General features: G+C 41.4%; 1 protein-coding gene across 2 annotated transcripts in view; it reads right to left on the bottom strand.

Annotated features, from left to right (window-relative positions):
* LOC126473417 (transmembrane protein 19) overlaps positions 1–18,943 on the bottom strand; it is a 90,488-nt gene that overhangs the window by 54,788 nt on the left and 16,757 nt on the right. For both annotated transcript variants that reach the window (XM_050100444.1, XM_050100443.1), the window contains exons 4-5: positions 6,347–6,496; positions 6,164–6,268 (exon numbers count right to left, since the gene is read on the bottom strand). In XM_050100444.1, the coding sequence (XP_049956401.1) occupies positions 6,164–6,268; positions 6,347–6,496 (255 nt within the window). The remainder of the gene's footprint in view (positions 1–6,163; positions 6,269–6,346; positions 6,497–18,943) is intronic.

Raw genomic sequence — 18,943 nt, 5'->3', positions numbered from 1 at the left:
TGACCAACAGAGTGATGCTGCAATGCAAGAGAAGGCAGCAGCATCTACAAAGAGATGGCTGCCCCTTGTCAGCCTTCACTGTGAGTGAGCAGCAATCTGTGATGCATTTCTTGTGTAGTGAAGGTGTCAAACCAATCAAAATTCATCACAGAATGACAGCTCAGTTCGGTGATCTGTGTTTGTCGTTGTAGAAAGTGTACGAGTGATGTAGGAAGTTTAAAAGTGGCGTAACTTCTGTGAAAGGTACCCCAAGACCAGAGCAGGCTCACCACATAGCAACGGACTAGAACATTGTGTTAGTGGAGGAGCTTGTAAAGGAAAACAGACATGTAACTCTGAATGAAATACCACAAGTCTGAAGATTAGTACTGGTTCAGTGCAGAATATTGTTCACGATGTACTGTGCTTTAATAACGTGTCTGTAAGATAGGTGCCACATCAGTTGACTGCAGACCTGAAAGACTGTCGCATCGATACCTGTGAACTTTTGCATCACTTGCATGTCGAAGGTGATGCATTTCTGGGAAAAGTTGTTAAAGGGAATGAGACTTGGGTCCACTACCACCACCAGAAATGAAAAGGTCAAGCAAGGAATGGCATCACAGCTCATCACTGAAACCAAAAAAATTCTGCACTCAACCATCTGTAGGAAACTTCACATTCATTCTCTTCTGGAATGCAAATGGAGTAACTTTGAAATATTACATAAATAGGGGTGTGATGGTAACCAGTACTTCTTATTCAGACATGCTGAAAAATCAAATTTGCCCTGCAATCAGGAGTAGCCCATAAGACAGTTGAGACTATTCAGGAAATTAAATGTGAATGTCTGGTACATCCACCTCATTCACCAGACCTCTCTCTCACAGTGACTTTCATCTGTTCGTCACACTTAAAGAAGCAATGGGAGGTAGGCACTTCAGAAGTGCAGATGAGGTGAAAACTGCCGTGCATGACTGGCTGCACAAACAACCAAACTAATTCTTTCATTGTGGTATCTATGAGCTTCTGAAGCAGTAGAATATGTACATTTAACATCAGGCAGACAACGACAAAAAATGACGCATAAGTTTTTTGTTCGTTGTTACAATTAAAAATAGTATAACACTTTTAAGGGTTTCATTGAACTCACCCTCATAAATCAGGAGGTAATTCAAAGGCATTCTGACAACAGCTCTTTTGGTGTGCATCTGGACAGACAAGGGATATTCAATGCCTGTACAGAAATTGTAGCGAGGTAAAGAATTTGTATAACGAATAAAATTACTAATATGGCTTAAAAGAGGTTTTGTTTGGCCCTGAATGTAATTAGACAGTACCATGAGTCTATCTTAACTACAGCTGTTGTCTATGATGACAGTGTTTGGACACACAGGTTACAACTGATCAAACCTCCTGCTGCAGTAAAAGTGCAATGAGGAATTCTGCTACATTGTTGCAGAGCCTTCAGCACCACGTTTACAGATGTCCTAACCATATTAATGAGCATATGTGCCCTCATCCTACAAGTAAGGAAAATGCTGCCTTCTATTGGCTGACAAAGGAAGAATATCAAAAAAATACATGGAATCATCAAGAGAATCAGCAATAAACTCAACAGTTTATCAGACATAGGAAGGAGAACATTTCGGTTTCTTCCTGATATTATGACACATACCCAGTCAAGTAGGGAACTAGTCCACTACCTTCCCCGACATGGGACATGTCCTACATATCTGTATAGAAAAGGTTAAAGAGCAATGACCACCTGTGACAGTGGAGAAAGTGGCACATCAGATCATGTCCAATGGGAATGTCCCCTAGTTGAAGATATATCACGGACTGCTAGGCAGGCTTTAAGAGGTGAAGCTGTTTATGACATAATTAGAATAAAAAAGGGTCTTGAAGCCTTACAGGCTTTGAAAGGTGAAACTGTGTATGACATAATTAGAATAGAAAAGGATCTTGTTCCTTAAATTTGTAGCTCCATCTCAGAAAAAGCGAGGAGTAACTATAGCCAACAGATACCATAGCAGAGATGATCCTAGTGAGTGTGAATGAATCCTGATAGCTCAACAATCACATGGCCCTGAAACGGAATGACTGAAGGGAGGTAGTTGACAAATGTACCCCAGAAGACCGAGAAGAATCATTGAAGTATAAATGATGCACTCCGAATCGTTGCTATTCATTCTGGAGGCAACAAAATACTGCTGGGCCTGAGAGAGTGGCCAATCTGGTAGGGAATGTAGAGAGAAACTAGATTCATTTTGGTGGTAGTAAACTGAATGTTTGTGTGTCCATGTCTGACTACAATAAAGAAAAATAGTGATCATATGGAATCATAGCAGGAATATTAGTATTAGTGTTAGTAACAGCAAAATAATTTTCAGTAGTAGTAACATTTGCTGAAGAAAAGGGAAAAAATAAACTTAGATGGTGGTAGAAGTATTAGTGACCCCCTTTACTTTTTTAAGTGTATTAGCTATAGAGCTTGTTATTGTGGCAGCAGTAATGCTGTTGTAACAGTAGTAATAGCAGGAGGTATACTGACAACTGTAAATAAGTCAAGATAATTTGAAATAATGAAAATCTATGTCTCTCTTTCTCTCACAGCAAAGGAGGACCTGACTGAGGGTGGAGAGAGATACTGCAGGAAAACTGTAGATAGCCATCTAAATGTTACAGTGATAAAAGTAAAGAGAAATTAAGATAAGCAAAAAATAATATTATATACAATGTAAACAGATCAGCAGAGGTCACTGATTTTTATGACAGTCAGTTGATAATCATGTCTAGATAAAAGGCTGTGCAGATGTTACAGCAGCGTTAGTATACAACTTGACTGCTTTCACAGGTTGGTAGGCCATGGCTGTGGCAGCAAGGAAGAAAAGGAGAAAAGAAGATAAAGATTTAATGTTCTATTGACTAAAAGATCATGAAATGGAGCACATGTTTGAATAGGGGAAGGATGAGGAAGGCTCTTCCAAAGGAACCATCCAGGTATTCACATTAAGAAATTCAGGGAAACTGTGGGAAATCTAAATCTCGATGGCCAGAAACGAATTTTAACTGCTGTCCTCACGAATACGAGCCCAGTGTCTTACCATTGCACCATCTCTCTCAGTGGTTGTGACAGAATTGGAATACGACATGCTTGGGTGAGTGTGTAGGTGTATAGGAACCGTTGACTCCAATGCCACAACCTCAGCTCTTATACTCATAATCAAGTTCATTATAAGCCACAACTTCTTCTACTTCCAGGGGGAGATTTATAAATAAATCTGTGGTTTTATCATGGACATCTGCATGTCACCCTCATATGCCAATCAGTTTATAATATATTTATATGAAACTTCCCTAATGATTGGTTCAGGTTCATTGATTGCACGTACATAGTTTGGACCCAACCCCGTACAGCCCCTACAGATGTCTGTGGAAGGAAACTAAGCACTGCCTGGAATGCAGTACTGGCAGCATTAAATTAAAACAGGAGAAACAAGAAATTGGGACTTTGACAATGTAGAAAGATAATCCAGCTTTTAACCTTTGAAGCATACAGAAGCACAGTCATTGCCCACCATGCACACTCAGAACGTCTCTCTTCAGCTTCCAGCATGGGTGCACCATGAGCCCTATTTTCCCCAACTGTGAGCGCCTCTCCATGCACGTGTAATTCCTGCTCCTAGCCCTGATAAATTATGACACCTCTGCACGAGTATCAACAGTCGTGTCTCGCAGCAGTTACAGCAAATAGTAACACCTAAAAATGGTGAACAGTTGCTCTGATGAAATATTGCAGAACTTGCGCAGTGTTATCTGGCAGCAATCACAACAAGTGTATTTGTAATAGGTTATCTGACTCTTCTTGGAAGGTAGTCTCAGAGTTCTCTGGAAGGATCAGCCAACTCAAATGAAACATAGAGTTCAGCACTTTGCTGGAAAACGATGAAAACCGGGAACTGTAAAACTCAAGCCTCTTCTTTTTCATGGGTGTTATGTGGTTTGAAATTTACACAAATTACCAGTGCAGGGGGTTGGAAAATCGAAGTCACACAGATTCGTACAAAGGCCAATATCAAGTTTGGATTCGGTGGTAGAATATTTGAAAATGGATTATACAAATACCTTTCATGAGATATACTGCTGTGACGTAACCACAGAGGGCTGTGGCACATATGTTGCATCAGCAAGCATAAACAGTGACCACAATTTTGAGACAATGAAAACAGTTGGCAAAAAGTCGCTTTGGAAGACATCAAAAGGAGATACAATGGCACTTCATTAACCCCCCCCCCCCCCAAAAAAAAAACAAAAAAAAACACACACACACACACAGCCTATATTCGAATGGCGCACACACGCAGCCAATCTTCAAATGATGAAGTTGCTTTGAACATATCTTCCTGCAACAGCTCCAGGCAACTCTAAATGTGCTAACTTTTGTCTTTGTCACTCTGTGTCTGTTCACATGAGTCTCGCACAAACACACATGCTCCCCTGACTATCCATTTTTGTACATACTGAGTACTGCAAATAAAATGTTATAGATAGCCTTTTAATGCAAGAGAAGGAAAAGCACCCTCAAACCCATTCTCCTTTATGAGAGTGTGTGTAGAGGCAAGTCATTAGTGCTCGATACTATAAATCAGCAGTGTTTCACAGTTCTCAGTCATTGTCACTATTATGGATGAACCTAGCCCCTTCATTGCTTTATACAAATATGACTGTGGTGCTCTTGTTAAGTTTGGTTAATGGGACTTTGAGAGCATTGTGAATGGCCACATGTTAGTCTGACTCATGGTTTAATCTCACAGAAATACTGAAGCGTATGAACTGATGAATGCCTCTTTCCATACAGCAAAAACCTGCTTGGAAAATTCCAAGATTCTATGACTATTCTTCACACTCTTAAATATTATACGGGTAAAGATCATTAAACCAACAAGGTTCCACAGAGGTGTGTATGTAGTCATTTATTTATTTATCAGTCCAAGAATCAGTTTCATACATTGTTTGTACATGTGATATAGGACAGTGGCAAAACTAGTTAGTTTACAATACAGTAGTCATTTTGACTACATTGTTGACATAATAAAGTGCATATAATGTAGGTTGAATTGACAATTAGTGAAATTTGCTAAATGAGGATGTTGCACATGCACATAATGTGCCACCTCGCAGATATCCTTCTGATTGACTATTAAAGATGCTACGTGACCAGAACTTGCCACAATTTGCTCATGCTCTGGGATCAATGTCAGCTGCACCCAGCAGCCCATGTGTAGGCCATCAGCAATAGTTCCAGCGTGGGCCACAGTTTCTGACCGAATGTCAGTGAAGTGTGGCCTAGTAATCCAATTGGGCTCCTCCTGCAACACTGTGCCAACATTGCCTATGATATCAGCTGTCTGAGCCCATTGGTACCCTCTTGTTCCAGAAGCCACCACTGGTTCGAGCTCTGATCTCCCATCAGCTGCCAGTACTACGCTGACATCTCTCCAGCCAGCCTGCACCTCACTCAACAACACTTAGGGCATTGTCACCTGGCCGAGCCAGTTTGGCAGTCTTGTGTCTCAGAGACTGCTTTCGGTTTGAACATTGGTCTCCCATTGGCTGCCAGTGCTCTGCTAATGGCGAACAGGCCAGCCTTTGCCTCGACTGAGCAACACACCATCTAGGACCTTACACTGGTCTCCAGTTGGGAGACCACATCATTCTACCCAAAGTGGCTATTATTTTGTAATTCATGTCAGAACTGTGAACTGTTGATTTAAATGTCTTTACTAATAAATGTGTTTCTTTCATGGTAACCTGGGAGCCAACTTTATTATGTGCTGTCCTTGCCACCATGTAATGACAAAAGACAAAAAAATAAACAATAACCCAATGCAGCTATTTTCATAATATGACGTAGATGAAAGCAGTGTAACTGGAAAAATGCATCTGATAACACATCAAAACTTCAACAAACTTCCTGCAAAGTATTACAGAGTTAAGCATTCAGTTAATTTCATTAACTAATTTTATTACATTGCTTAAATGTAAAATAGTCATGCAACTTTACATTGGAGTAACACAATACAGAGATGAATATCCCTACAAAAATCTTGTTTTAATACATAGAGAGCTACTTTTTGTGTGTATGTAAATGCAAACATTCAAATTATGCATAGTTACTTACCTCTGGGAACCTTCTTCCTGGATGTTATGAGAAATGGTTCAGCAGTACCTATTACAGATCCTAATTCTGAAGCCCAAGTATCCCCATTACAGCATGCAAATGCCCCTGTTGACAGAACGACATTTTTGAGAACACTTGTAGTAATTCGAGACAGTGTTTCAATATGAAAAATAATTAACATACCTAACACTCCAAGGCTTAGCCACGAGGAACGGTAATCCCTGAGGAAATCCACAGGCCTCTCACCACAACCAGAGTCCAGAAGGTACAGCAATGCTAGTTGTGTTGCCATGCCACCATTACATAGCACTTGGATCCAATTTCTCTGGCCTCCTATTGTGAAGATTGTACACAATTAATAAATTTGTAGTCCTTTAATACATCAATGCAAATGTGTTGCTAATGATTCATTCCAAACCTTTGAAGTTATTATTTATTATAAGAATATTATATGATATGCCACTCCAAAAGTAAGCCTCATCGAAATAGATATCAGAATGTGTGAAATTTTTGTTTGCTGGGGGGCCAACACAATTTAAACTTTGCTCTCAGCAAGCAAAAAGCTATCTGTAAGGGGTCAAAATATTTTTACAATGCCTCACAGATTCACAACTTGATGGCCAGCATCATTCTTCTGTCACTTCTTCCCACTTGCTGCCCAGCATGTTGTCAGCAGTGATCCACCTGCTGTCCTCTCGTTTATTATTAATTTTCATTGTTTGTGCTACCTCCCTCTCTCAAATGTTTTGTCTGCTACATACTGTATTTTCACTCATTACTTTTTCTCATGCACTATGTCCAAAACACAGCTATGCTTTATTACACTTTCACCCTTCTTTAAGTACTCATCTTTGTTGCCTGACACTGCAGCTGTCATGTGTGCATGACACCTTGAGCCTCCTGATCATATTGCTATCTGCAACAGAAAAAATCTACTGCTTGAAATCTTATGTGTAAAGAACTTTTGCTTGTCTCAATCTGTTCCACTATTGCATGTACTTTGGCCTGGAAAGCTACTGAAGCAAACTAAAAAAATGACACATTATATGACAGAAAATATATATACACATGGAACTGATATTCAACTGAGATTTGTGGCTAAAACATATGGAGTGGCTGAGGGGAGCATGAGGCACAGAGGGAGAAGTAGTCAAGGGAAGGGAGGCTCACAGCTGAGAAGGAAGGGTGGGGGAGAGGTTGCAAGAGAACATGACATAATGTGACACTGTTGGTGCAGATTAATGCAGTAAAGTGGAAGGCATGAGGACTGGGTGTGAGACAGGACAAGCAGTGATTGAATGCAGAAGGATTGTGGATCAAAGAATGTGTTGTAAAGACAACTCACATCTACATAATTCAGAGACTCTGGCATTGGAAAGAGGATTAGGATGCCATGGGTTCCGAAGCAGCAGTGTTGATATATGACATGACTACTTTTTCACAGGTAGCCCTGCTTCTCATATTGTAAGATAGGTCTATCAGGGAGCTGGAATAAGATGTGCTGAGCTAGAGAGTAGCATAGGTCTTGCACCTAGGTCTCCCTCATAGATAGATATAATGTGTAAATTGGTATTCAGTAGGTGTGGCATAATGATGAACCAGGATATTTTGAAGATTAGGTCGGCAGTGGAATACTACTCTGGAAGAAGTAGGGAGGACTGTGTGAAGAAGATTCCTCTTTTTAGGCACAATGATGAATAATCACAGCCCAGGAAAATAAAGTGATTACGTTGTTTGTGTCTGTCATAGAATAGTAGCGTATCCTGTTCCAAGGTCCACTTGATGCAAAACCCACAATCACATAGTTTAGAAACCTGACTGACAATATCCTTACCCATAACTACTTCTCTTTCAAGGGGATAACATACAAGAATATCCAATGGCACTGCAATGGACATCCATATGGCACCCTCCTACAGCAAACCTGTTCATGGGCCATCTGGAGGAAAACATTGTAAGCACCTAAGATCTTAGACAACTGTCTCCTTTACATTAATTCATGGTACCATCGGCAACCTTATTCCAGGGACTAGACACTCTATCTCCATTCCTCCACATCCTCTATATTTTCTCTCCTGCCTGCTTCACCTAGTCCTCTTCCACCCAACATGCCACTTACCCGACATTGGATCCCACCTCCCTGTTGTTTCGTAAAAAGTTTTGTTCACAGCAAGGCCATCAACCATAAATGGTACATCCATTTTTATAGCTACAACATATCTTCTGTAAAGTCTAGGCACCCATCAATGATGTGTATGCAATGATGAGAATCACTGGTAAAGTAGGAAGTCCTTCATACACAGGCACTATAGTTCAATTCTTTTATCTTGGCGGTTCGCGCATGCCCGCCCAGACGCGGGAGATTGCTGCGTTGCCAGTTGTACGCGCCAAGAGAAGCAGCGCCATAGTATAGTCCGCAAACTTACGTTTAGGGGGGAGCGCGCAGTTTATGAAGTAAAGCCACCACGACCACATTAAGCCTTTCGCTGCTACAGAGATGTGCTCCCCGCATTCCGCGCTGTGCGCGATTTTGTCATCACTGCACTGCTCGCCTGTACAGACACATGGTGTTCCCACTGCTTTGACACACTTATCATTCGATTTCACAAAAACTATTTGACTCAAAAATTTGATTTTTACACATCTTCTTGACTGATACCTTCCCTCCATAAATGACTTAATTTTCTTTGATATTCAACGCAGTTATTGTACAGCATTAGATGTAGTAAACCATTGCACGAATTTTTGAAGAGTTTGCAGAGGTAGCGTATACTTTCCATATGGTCGATTTTAGTTGCCACTAGAAATTTCAAAAAATTACATTCAAACGAATAAAATTCATGAAGTAAGACACTTCGATATTGTTTTTAAATAAAGAGAATATTAACCACCGAACAAGGTTTGAACTCAGAACTTCTCACTTAGCAGCCATACACTTTAACCATTACGCTAACACAGCTCGCCAATCGATGTGTCTAACGGAGGACTTTAAAATATCACGCAAAATACCGACATACACTGTTGGTATGACTATGAAGTATTCACGTTTCGTCGAAGTACAATAGGAAATAATAATTACCGCTGTTCTTTATTGCGAAAAAGCGGTTAGTGAGAATGATGCAAACACCTTTCCTTGGTATTGCCTGAATTAGGAACTTATTGCTTGTTTGGTTTAATTAATTAATAGAATATGAAGCAATTGGTATAAAGAATGCTTCTTCCAAACTTTCTATAAAAGAAGGTCTGCTATCAAGACATTGCTTTCGTTCAATCACTTTATTTATGACTGAACGTTTCTAAAACTGAAGACACTCGTCCGTGGTCTGCACTGCAGTCGAGCTCTGGCAACGTCGTTCTCTGTTCATTGGCTGACTGTGTTTTGTGACGTCAGATGCGCAGAACGAACCTAAACTCGGCCGCCGTCATAAATGATGCGCACTTTAGTCTCCAAGCCTAGTCCACAAATTCATTTGAGTCATATCCGTACATGCTCCTAGTCCTCCAACAAATCCCACAGATCAACATCAAAGGAGACCAGCCCCAATTATCAAACATCACCTCGGACTCAAATAACTTAACCAATTGCTCCAATCCTTCGCCATAGGTTCAACTACCTATTACCCATGCACAAAAATTAATACCATCCTTCCAAAAATCGTTCTCATTCCACATGAAGTGGTAATCTGCCATCCTCCAAATCTGAAAAATATCCTGGTTCATCCTTACATCACACCTACCCCAGCCACATTGAAACATGTCGTATTCCAGTAGAAAACTTAGGTGCAAAACCTATCCTTGCTCTCACCCACCACATCCTATTCCAGTCCCTTGATAGGCATATTCCACAATAACACAGGATTCTTTGTGGGCATGACCACTAATTAGCTGTCTTCCTGAATGAATGGCCATTGCCAACTGTGACCAAAAGCAAAGTTGACCACCTAGTGACAGAACATTCCATTGAGCACATATTACTGCTAGCCCCTGGCCCAGCTACACTCACTTCTAGTCCTGCTGCCAAACCTAGTGATTGGATGGTGGTTGATTGGGGGAGGGGATGAAACCGTGAGGTCATGGGTCCCTGATCTAAAGTGGTAGAAAACAAGCGAGGAACAACATGAGCAGCACAGTCTAGTGAAGGGGAAGGGAAAATGGGTAAACAAAGAGGTAAAAGGAACGGCAGCACAGCAGGAAGAGTAGAGAACAGGAGTGGGAGAGGGACAGGAAGTCGAGAGCAGGGGCACCCCATTGATGCTACGTGCATTGGTGCACCAACTCCATCACCATCCTTTCCTGATTTCCACACAATACCATGATTACTACACAATAGGGACAACACCAGAGGAGGAAGACACAAGGAAGGGGAAACAAAATGGCACAAAAGACCATACAAAATGTTGGGAAAAGGGGGCAGAACCTAACCAGTATGGAGGCAATGCCAAGGCTTCCATAACCAACATCCACGCTAACTGACTCCAATTCCAGTGGGAAATTCAGGTACTTAAACCTGGGAGGACAAACAACTTGTGTGAAGATAACAGAGGGCAGACATAACCAGGGGAGGGTCGTCCACTAACACCCAGGATAAAAGGTGGAGGCATTCCAGCAAAATATGGATGACTATGAGGGGGACCCCACAATTATGAAGGTGCGGGGGGGGGGGGGGGGGGGGGCGCAGATCATTGTGGAGGAGCCAAAACAGGGTGTATATGCAGGCAAAGAAAAAAACGCCCAGGTTTCTCCCGGATTTCCCGGCCAAAAAAAAAACCTCTTTCTCCTGAATGAAAATATGCTTTTTCATGTTAAGTGACAGTATACTTTCCCTCTGGATTGTAAAACTTATCAGTACTTTGAATGGTTAAGGTTTTATACACCTGTGTAGAGCCTCCCGCCACTTTAGGAAATGAACCACAGAAAAAAAAGTGTTTTGGAAAGCTCTTTGATTTGCAGCAACGTGCACACTGCATATTTTCGTATTATGAATGTATATAGACGAATTCTACCAAACACAGAATGTTAGTTTTCAAAGCATTGAAATCGAGATCGCAATGCGCTATTGTAAGCCAATCGTAGTTCATGTCACGTGATCTAACCAGTCGATGATAGCAGGTATTCATCATGTTTACACGGGGCTCCCAAAACAGGATTTTGTAAACTGATCTCCCAATACTGCTTCTGGATAGTCATGCAGACACTTCAAAATATCCGCTTCTTGTTGACGATTTCCCAATTCCGCAATCGATTTTTGCTCCCATGTGAACACAGCCAGTATTGAAACGTGCTTGGGCTGTGAGGTTTCATCTTGTTTTTAAAAATTTTGGTTAATATTGATGGAGTTGCTTTTTGTGCAGTGAAGTATAAGTAGAAATATTAGACCATATTAGACACCTCATCTAATTGAAGAGAAATAGTGACTGTGCTGACTAAGTCATAAACTATATCTGCTATTTTCCGGGATCCGTAGTTAACTGGGCTAGCAAATTCGCTTCAGACTTTAACATGTAAACACGACAGCGAGAAATGGATTCCGAAATTCGGTTTTCATCTTCCAGAAGATATGTTGCATGTGAACGTAGTGATTCAGAGCATACGGCATGTGATGTAGTCAGCCTAAAGCAACATCCCTGTTAAGTAGTGCGAACACACAAATAAGGAAAGTTAATGGTTTAAATTAATGTAAATAGTGCAGCTACAAAAAAAGCTATGCTTTCATATATAACATTTGTCTTTTTTGCGCATGTTACACTTTGATACATCACCCAAATGCAAAATGTGCCAGTAAAATTTTATGATATACAGGACATAAAATCCCGTCTGAGGCTTGTGATCATTTTTACATTAATAATTGGCAACCAATGCTGCACAATTGCAATAAGGTCATGAGATGTTCAATTGACTCTTTTATTAGAACATTTTACACTTTTTGGGATTACACACATCTTCAGACATCACAAATTTCAACTCCTTCCTAACCAACCAGGCATGCAGCCTTAAAACTGAAAGAAATAAAACATATGACTACAAATGTGACACAAGTAGTCTTGAAGCAGAGTATACACTCTGCTTAGGTTGTAGTTATAGTCATATGTTATTGGACACTTTCTTTGAGTTGTTAAGGCTGGACGTCTGGTTGGTTAGGAAGGAGTTGAAATTTGTGATGTCTGAAGATGTGTGTAATCCCAAAACGTGTAACACCTTCTAAGAAAAGAGTCATGACTTTATTGCAATTGTACTGCATTGGTTGCCAATTATTAAGTAAAATTTTAAGTAATGACATAAATGCCTGGTCTTCTGGGCTCGAAATTCTTCTAAGCGGTTGGCCCTCAAAGTGTTAAGCTTTAAATGAAAACCAAACACTCAGTGATTTAAGAAATTCAAAGCACGTTTGCACACGTAACATAACTCATATTGCATAAAGTAAAATGTACTTTGAAAGTAACGCTTTTCAAACAACCAATTGAAATATTTTCCCACGACTTGTTAGAATTTGTTTCTGCAGTTGTCAGAGTGTGCCAGAAAATGACGTTACTGTTCCTGCACAGATACAATGACATAGGTAGTCTGTATGTTCATATGTACACTATGTGATCAAAAGTATCCGGACACCTGTCTGAAAATGACTTACAAGTTCATGGCACCCTCCATCGGTAATGCTGGAATTCAATATGGTGTTGGCCCACCCTTAGCCTTGATGACAGATTCCATTCTCGCAGGAATACATTCAATCAGGTGCTGGAACGTTTCTTGGGGAATGGCTGCCCATTCTTCATGAAACGCTGCACTGAGGAGAGGGATCGATGTCGGTCAGTGAGGCCTGGCATGAATTGGCATTCCAAAACATCCCAAAGGTGTTCTATAGGATTTGGGTCAGGACTCTGTGCAGGCCAGTCCATTACTGTCATGAAATCACTCTGCCACAGGCCATGCATTATGAATAGGTGCTTGATTGTGTTGAAAGATGCAATCGCCATCCCCAAATTGCTCTTCAACAGTGGGAAGCAAGAAGGTGCTTGAAACATCAATGTAGGCCTGTGCTGTGATAGTGCCATGCAAAGCAACAAGGGGTGCAACCCCCCTCCATGAAAAACACAATCACACCATAACACCACCGCCTCCAAATTTTTCTGTTGGCACTACACATGCTGGCAGATGATGTTCAACAGGCATTCACCACACCCACACTCTGCCATTGGATCACCACATTCTGTACTGTGATTCGACACTCCACATGACGTTTTTCCACTGCTCAATTTTCTAACAGTTACACTCCTTGCACCAAGCAAGGCATCGTTTGGCATTTACCGGCATGATGTGTGGCTTATAAGCAGCCGCTCAACCATGAAAATCCAAGTTTTCTCGACTTCCGCCTAACTGTCAGAGTACTTGCAGTGGATTGTGATGCAATTTGGAATTCCTGTGTGATGGACTGGATAGATGTCTGCTTATTACACATTACGACCCTCTTCAACTGTCGGCGGTCTCTTATCAGTCAACAGACGAGATCGGCCTGCACGCTTTTGTGTTGTATTGTACGTGTCCTTTCACGTTTCCACTTCCCTATCACATTGTAAACAGTGGACCTAGGGATGATTAGGAACATGGAAATCTAGCGTACAGACATGTGACACAAGTGAACCCAATCACCTGACCACGTTCGAATTCCGTGAGTTCTGTGGAGCGCCCCATTCTTCTCTCTCAAGATGTCTAATTACTACTGAGGTCATTGATATGGAGTACCTGGCGATAGGTGGCAACTCAAAGCACCTAATACGAAAAACATATGTTTTTGGGGGTGTCTGGATACTTTTGATCACATAGTGTATATGGCATTAAGAGATCTTACATAATGTCATAAACGAAACAGGACATCAGAGGATACTCCAAAAGCATTGGAATTTCGTAACCCTACTAAAATGCATAATTTGACTTAAACAGCACATTCGTATGTCCAGATTCACAAAAAAGTAGGCCTCAAGCTGATATTAAACTTTTCAGTAAGGTTTTTGGAATGCAAATTTTCTTGGAGTACCACTGTTGTATTATCTCATATTTAGTTCTTTATTATGGCATAATGTCATACGTCCCAAAAGATAACAATGTGCACTTGAAATTCTGCAAACAGTCGACAGTAGCTAATAGTGTTCCAAATAAATTGTCTGTCTCTGCAAAAAAGATTAATCAAAGCCAAATTTTTTTAGCAAATCAACAAAAATTACTTGATGGTTCTGCAAGACAATTAATAGCTGACTGCCAAAAAAACAGGAAATAAAATAAGAAAACTGAAACTAATAACATTCTTAGCCTTCCATAATTATGTGAATATTTTAATTCACTTTATAGTCTCAGCCACAGAAATATGTTTTGTTTTTGAGAGCTGTAAACCAAGAGAAAACAGCAAAATCACTAAACGTAAACACAGTTCACGTGGAGATTACCCCCTCACAGCCCACAACAACTCAGACTGCTCTGCGAATGCAGAAACCTTGCAGCATGTTTCTGGGTAGCATCTGACTGCTTGTTGCTGCTGCTGATACAGCTCGTGCCGAATTACCTTGGATAAAGCTAACAGCCAAACTTCAAGTAGCCAGAAGTGGGAGAAAGACTACTCATACGCGACTCAACTGTGCATGCGCATAAGCCTGCTGGCAACTGCTCAAACAAACCTATGTTAACCGCTGTGATATCATGCCCATCAGAAGCAGTTTGTTGTTATGAACTATTGCATAGTCTTCATCCTAAAGCCTTTGACACATTTTGCTGTTGGCAGACGCTTGGTGTGCACTGTTTTTTGTTGCTGCAAATGGCGCATTTCCTTTGCAACTTAAGTTTCATTTATTTTTTTCCTCGTTTATTATGTTTTATTGCAGCAGTTTTATATTGCAGTGTCCACCCCCGGCAGCTGAGTGGTTAGCGCGACAGACTGTCAATCCAAAGGGCCCGGGTTCGATTCCCGGCTGGGTCGGAGATTTTCTCCGCTCAGGGACTGGGTGTTGTGTTGTCCTAATCATCATCATTTCATCCCCATCGATGCGCAAGTCGCCGAAGTGGCGTCAAATCGAAAGACTTGCACCAGACGAACGGTCTACCCGACGGGAGGCCCTCGTCACACGACATTTCATTTATATTGCAGTAATGGGCTAAAGTAAAATTCTTTGTTAGAGTATCAGTTCTTACCAGTCAAAACTACAAAAATTTAACTGAAAACCAAAACAATGAAAAATTCCTGGAATTTTTAAAAATTTCCAGGTTTTCCTTGTTTTCCTCTGGATGAAAAAATTCCTGAGTTTTTCCTGGATTTCCCAGTTGTCCCTGAAAAAACCATGTGTCAGCATAGTATGGCCAATAGAAAGCAGGCAGAGGGTGGTAGATTCCCACCAGAAGATGTGGGGGGAAGAATGTCATATGGTTGGAGTCTCCCTGGCTGCGTGAAGTTTATTAGACCACGGGGGTAGCTACCCCAAGAGTTGGCCTACAATTGAGCAAAAAGTGATTTGACGTAAAGCCACAAATTCACCCCTAGAGGGATCATGGAGAATGGGAGTAGGTTGTTGCCCCCCACACCCACCAGCCAGATGATCAGCAAGTTCACTACTTGGGGTGCCCACATGGCCAGGGGCCCATAGGAAATCAAACGAACAAGCAGCAGTGCCAAGATTAGTGAGAAGGTCATGGATGGTAGAGATCAAGGGGTGGTGGGAAAATGACAGAAGTAGCCTGAAGGAGAGAATATGGGAAGAGGACAAGGAGGGGAGATGGAAATGGCAGAAGAGAGAAGTGAGGCAGAGCTCAAAGAGTAAACTCCCCCGAGAGCAGGCAGCAGGGTGGCGACTTCCTGCAACCGTGAAAAGAACAGAAAAGGCGGGGTGAATAGAGGAAGAACAGATATTGATGATGTAAGAAACCAGGAGTTGTGACCACCACAACGAAAGGGAAGCAGTCTCAGTGTCAAACAGACAAATATCTACAGGGCTATAGTCCATTTAATATTACTTGATAATAGACATGTGTCATTTGCCACTGTGGTGTTGCTACATCAGTCACCAGCTACTGCTCATTTATAGGTGACACACAAACACAGCAAGTCACTTCACTAATGCTATTAATGTGAAACGCGCAGCAATGTGGGCAGTGGCCATCATGAGATATGTCGGAAACATTAGATGCTTCATCAACAGCTGATTTTAAGTGACCAATTACTGAATTGTGGCAGGAGACATGTTTTGTAGCCTGTAATTTACACTCATGTCCTAAGCTAACCACAGCCTCATGATGTGTAATGTATCCGAAAAAGTGGTGGTTAAGAATCTGCAGCTGAAATCACTATTTTTTTTTTTTTTTTTTTTTGTTCATGGCTATTAAAGCTAATCTCTACAAGCAAACTCAAAACAGAAAATGTTCAGTTTCAGCACTAAAAGCAAACTGCAATTTGTTGCTATCATTGTTTACTTGAAACCAGCCTGTCACTTGCTACGTGGCCTGCCGCTTTACCAACTGATGAGCAGTCCTCGTTGGCATTTGGATGTACATTATAAACAACACAGGCAGAATCCAGACCAAAAAAATGATTGATAGGTAGGAAAATAAGAGAAAGTAAAAAAGTCAATACAATGATGAAAATACATGGCAAAGAATTAGAAATAAAAAATTACATTTAAACCAATTAATTGATAATCAAACTGTTTTGGGTAGATTTAGAAACAAAAAAGTTTCATGATATTTGATGAGATTTGAACCTGCAAACTTCAACGTGGCAGGTTAATATGCCAACCACTGAATCAAGATGTTATATTTTCGACTGTATTCATCCAGTCACAATGATGGAATGCAGCCTTCAAAAACTTGGTTCCACACAATGCAGTGTGAAGCTTATCCGATGTAAGCCAATCTCTGTGATTATGGTAACCACATATATGACACCGAGTTGTGTCTTATGCGGAAGTATCCTAAGAGTGCTGTGTGTGGAACATGTATTTCATTAGCATCATTGTGTGTGTGTGTGTGGGGGGGGGGGGGGGTGTTTGTTGTGTGATTATCATGTTTGATGAAATATGAAATAAAAGTGCCACACCCATGATTCAGGATCCAAACACTTCAAGAAAAAGTGTCAGACAAGGAACAGGAAACGAACTGACCAGGCATGATGCTGAGCAGTGATTGGAGGAAACCAGCTCCAACACGTGAAGTATTAACTATCACGTAATTTTAATCAGACTATAGTGTGAATGGCACCGATGGCTAAACGGCTACCATGACAGTGAACTGAGTACATGAGGAGCAGTGTGGAGGGGCAAGTGATCCATAAATTTGACAACCATAGTCCAGATAAGACAGAACTAATGCCAGATAAAGATGGAGAAGACTTGAACAATCCACACCACAAGAGGTGGGAGCAAGGAAGTGAAGAACATGCAGTTTACAAAAACGGCCGACCTTCAGAAGGTGGATATGGGGCAACCAAGTATGCTTGTTGTCATAAAGAAGACCAAATAAATGGAACTGGGGCATGACTGTCCTGTGTTGGGCACTGAAGGAGTTTATGAATACTCAATGCTGAGGGTATAGGTGTTGGGTGTCTAGGTAAAGCTCCGGATAAGGTTGGACAGTAGAACAGTGACAGAAATGCATCACTCTCAGCTTAAGGGGGGAGATCTGAAAACAGTGCAAGAGTGTCCACACAGAAGCACACTGGATGGTACCCTAGAGCTGTCACTCTGCAGACACCACCAAATAGGAGCTAGTGCAAATACAGAAATTATCAACATGTAGCACAACGGTGACCAATGGTCCAGCGGGAGCCATTAGTCCATTAATAGCAATAAGAAAAACAAGGACAGTTAGTATTGAGCCATGTGGAATGCCATTTTCCTGTTTCTGTGGAGAGCTGAGAATGGTGCTACTTGAACTCTGAATGACGCGTGGGACAGATGCTGAAAAGTAAAAATTGCAAGAGGGCCATGCAGACCCCACTCATGACGTGTATGTAAGACGTGATGGCAGCAAGCTGTGTCATAGACATTACAAGGTTCAAAGAAAACTACAAGATGAAAGAGCTGAGAAAAGGTCTGCTGAACTGCAGTTTCTGACTAAAGACCATCCCTCCTGAAAGCCACACTGATAAGGGAGATAAAAGGTAACGAGATTTGAAGACCCAACTCAGCTGATGGGCCACCATCTGTTCAAATACCTTGTAGGGGACATTGGTGAGACTGGCTGGCTGGTAACTATGAAGGAATAATGGATCCTTGCCAAGCTTAAGGACAGGAAGCACAATACTGTCTCTCCACTGAGAGGGGAAAATTCCTTGAAGCCAAATATGGTTAAACACCCGGAGGAGATATTATCGTTATGGAGGACTGCGGTGCTGAAGCAATTCATTAGGGATGGAATCAGGACCAGGACTGAATCATTGGAAGAAGAGAGGGCCACAATAAGTTCCCATTCATTGCAGGATTCTGCCTGGCAAGAGGAAAAATATAAGTGAGAAGCTTCAGCCCACTGTTTCCTGAGGAGGAAGGCAGCTGGATAGGAGGCTAACACCAATGCTATCACAAAATGGGTCGCAAAAGCTTAATGCAAGAACTGATGGATCCATACAAAGGCCATCTAGAGGGGCAAGGCCCAGAATGGAAGACTGCTGACAACCTTAGAGGGTGCAGAGTGTAGCCCACACCCATGACGAAGGGACAGAAGAACCTAGGGAAGAGAGAAAGGGTCCCCAACACATCCACTTGCTCTGTTTGATTAACTAATAGGCTTTAGTGTGAAGATGTTTAAAGGTAA

This window comes from Schistocerca serialis, chromosome 4, assembly GCF_023864345.2.
Source record: "Schistocerca serialis cubense isolate TAMUIC-IGC-003099 chromosome 4, iqSchSeri2.2, whole genome shotgun sequence".
Lineage (NCBI taxonomy): Eukaryota > Metazoa > Arthropoda > Insecta > Orthoptera > Acrididae > Schistocerca > Schistocerca serialis.
The sequence above is the reverse complement of the archived record's forward strand: the minus strand, read 5'-3'. Positions and strand labels throughout refer to the sequence as shown.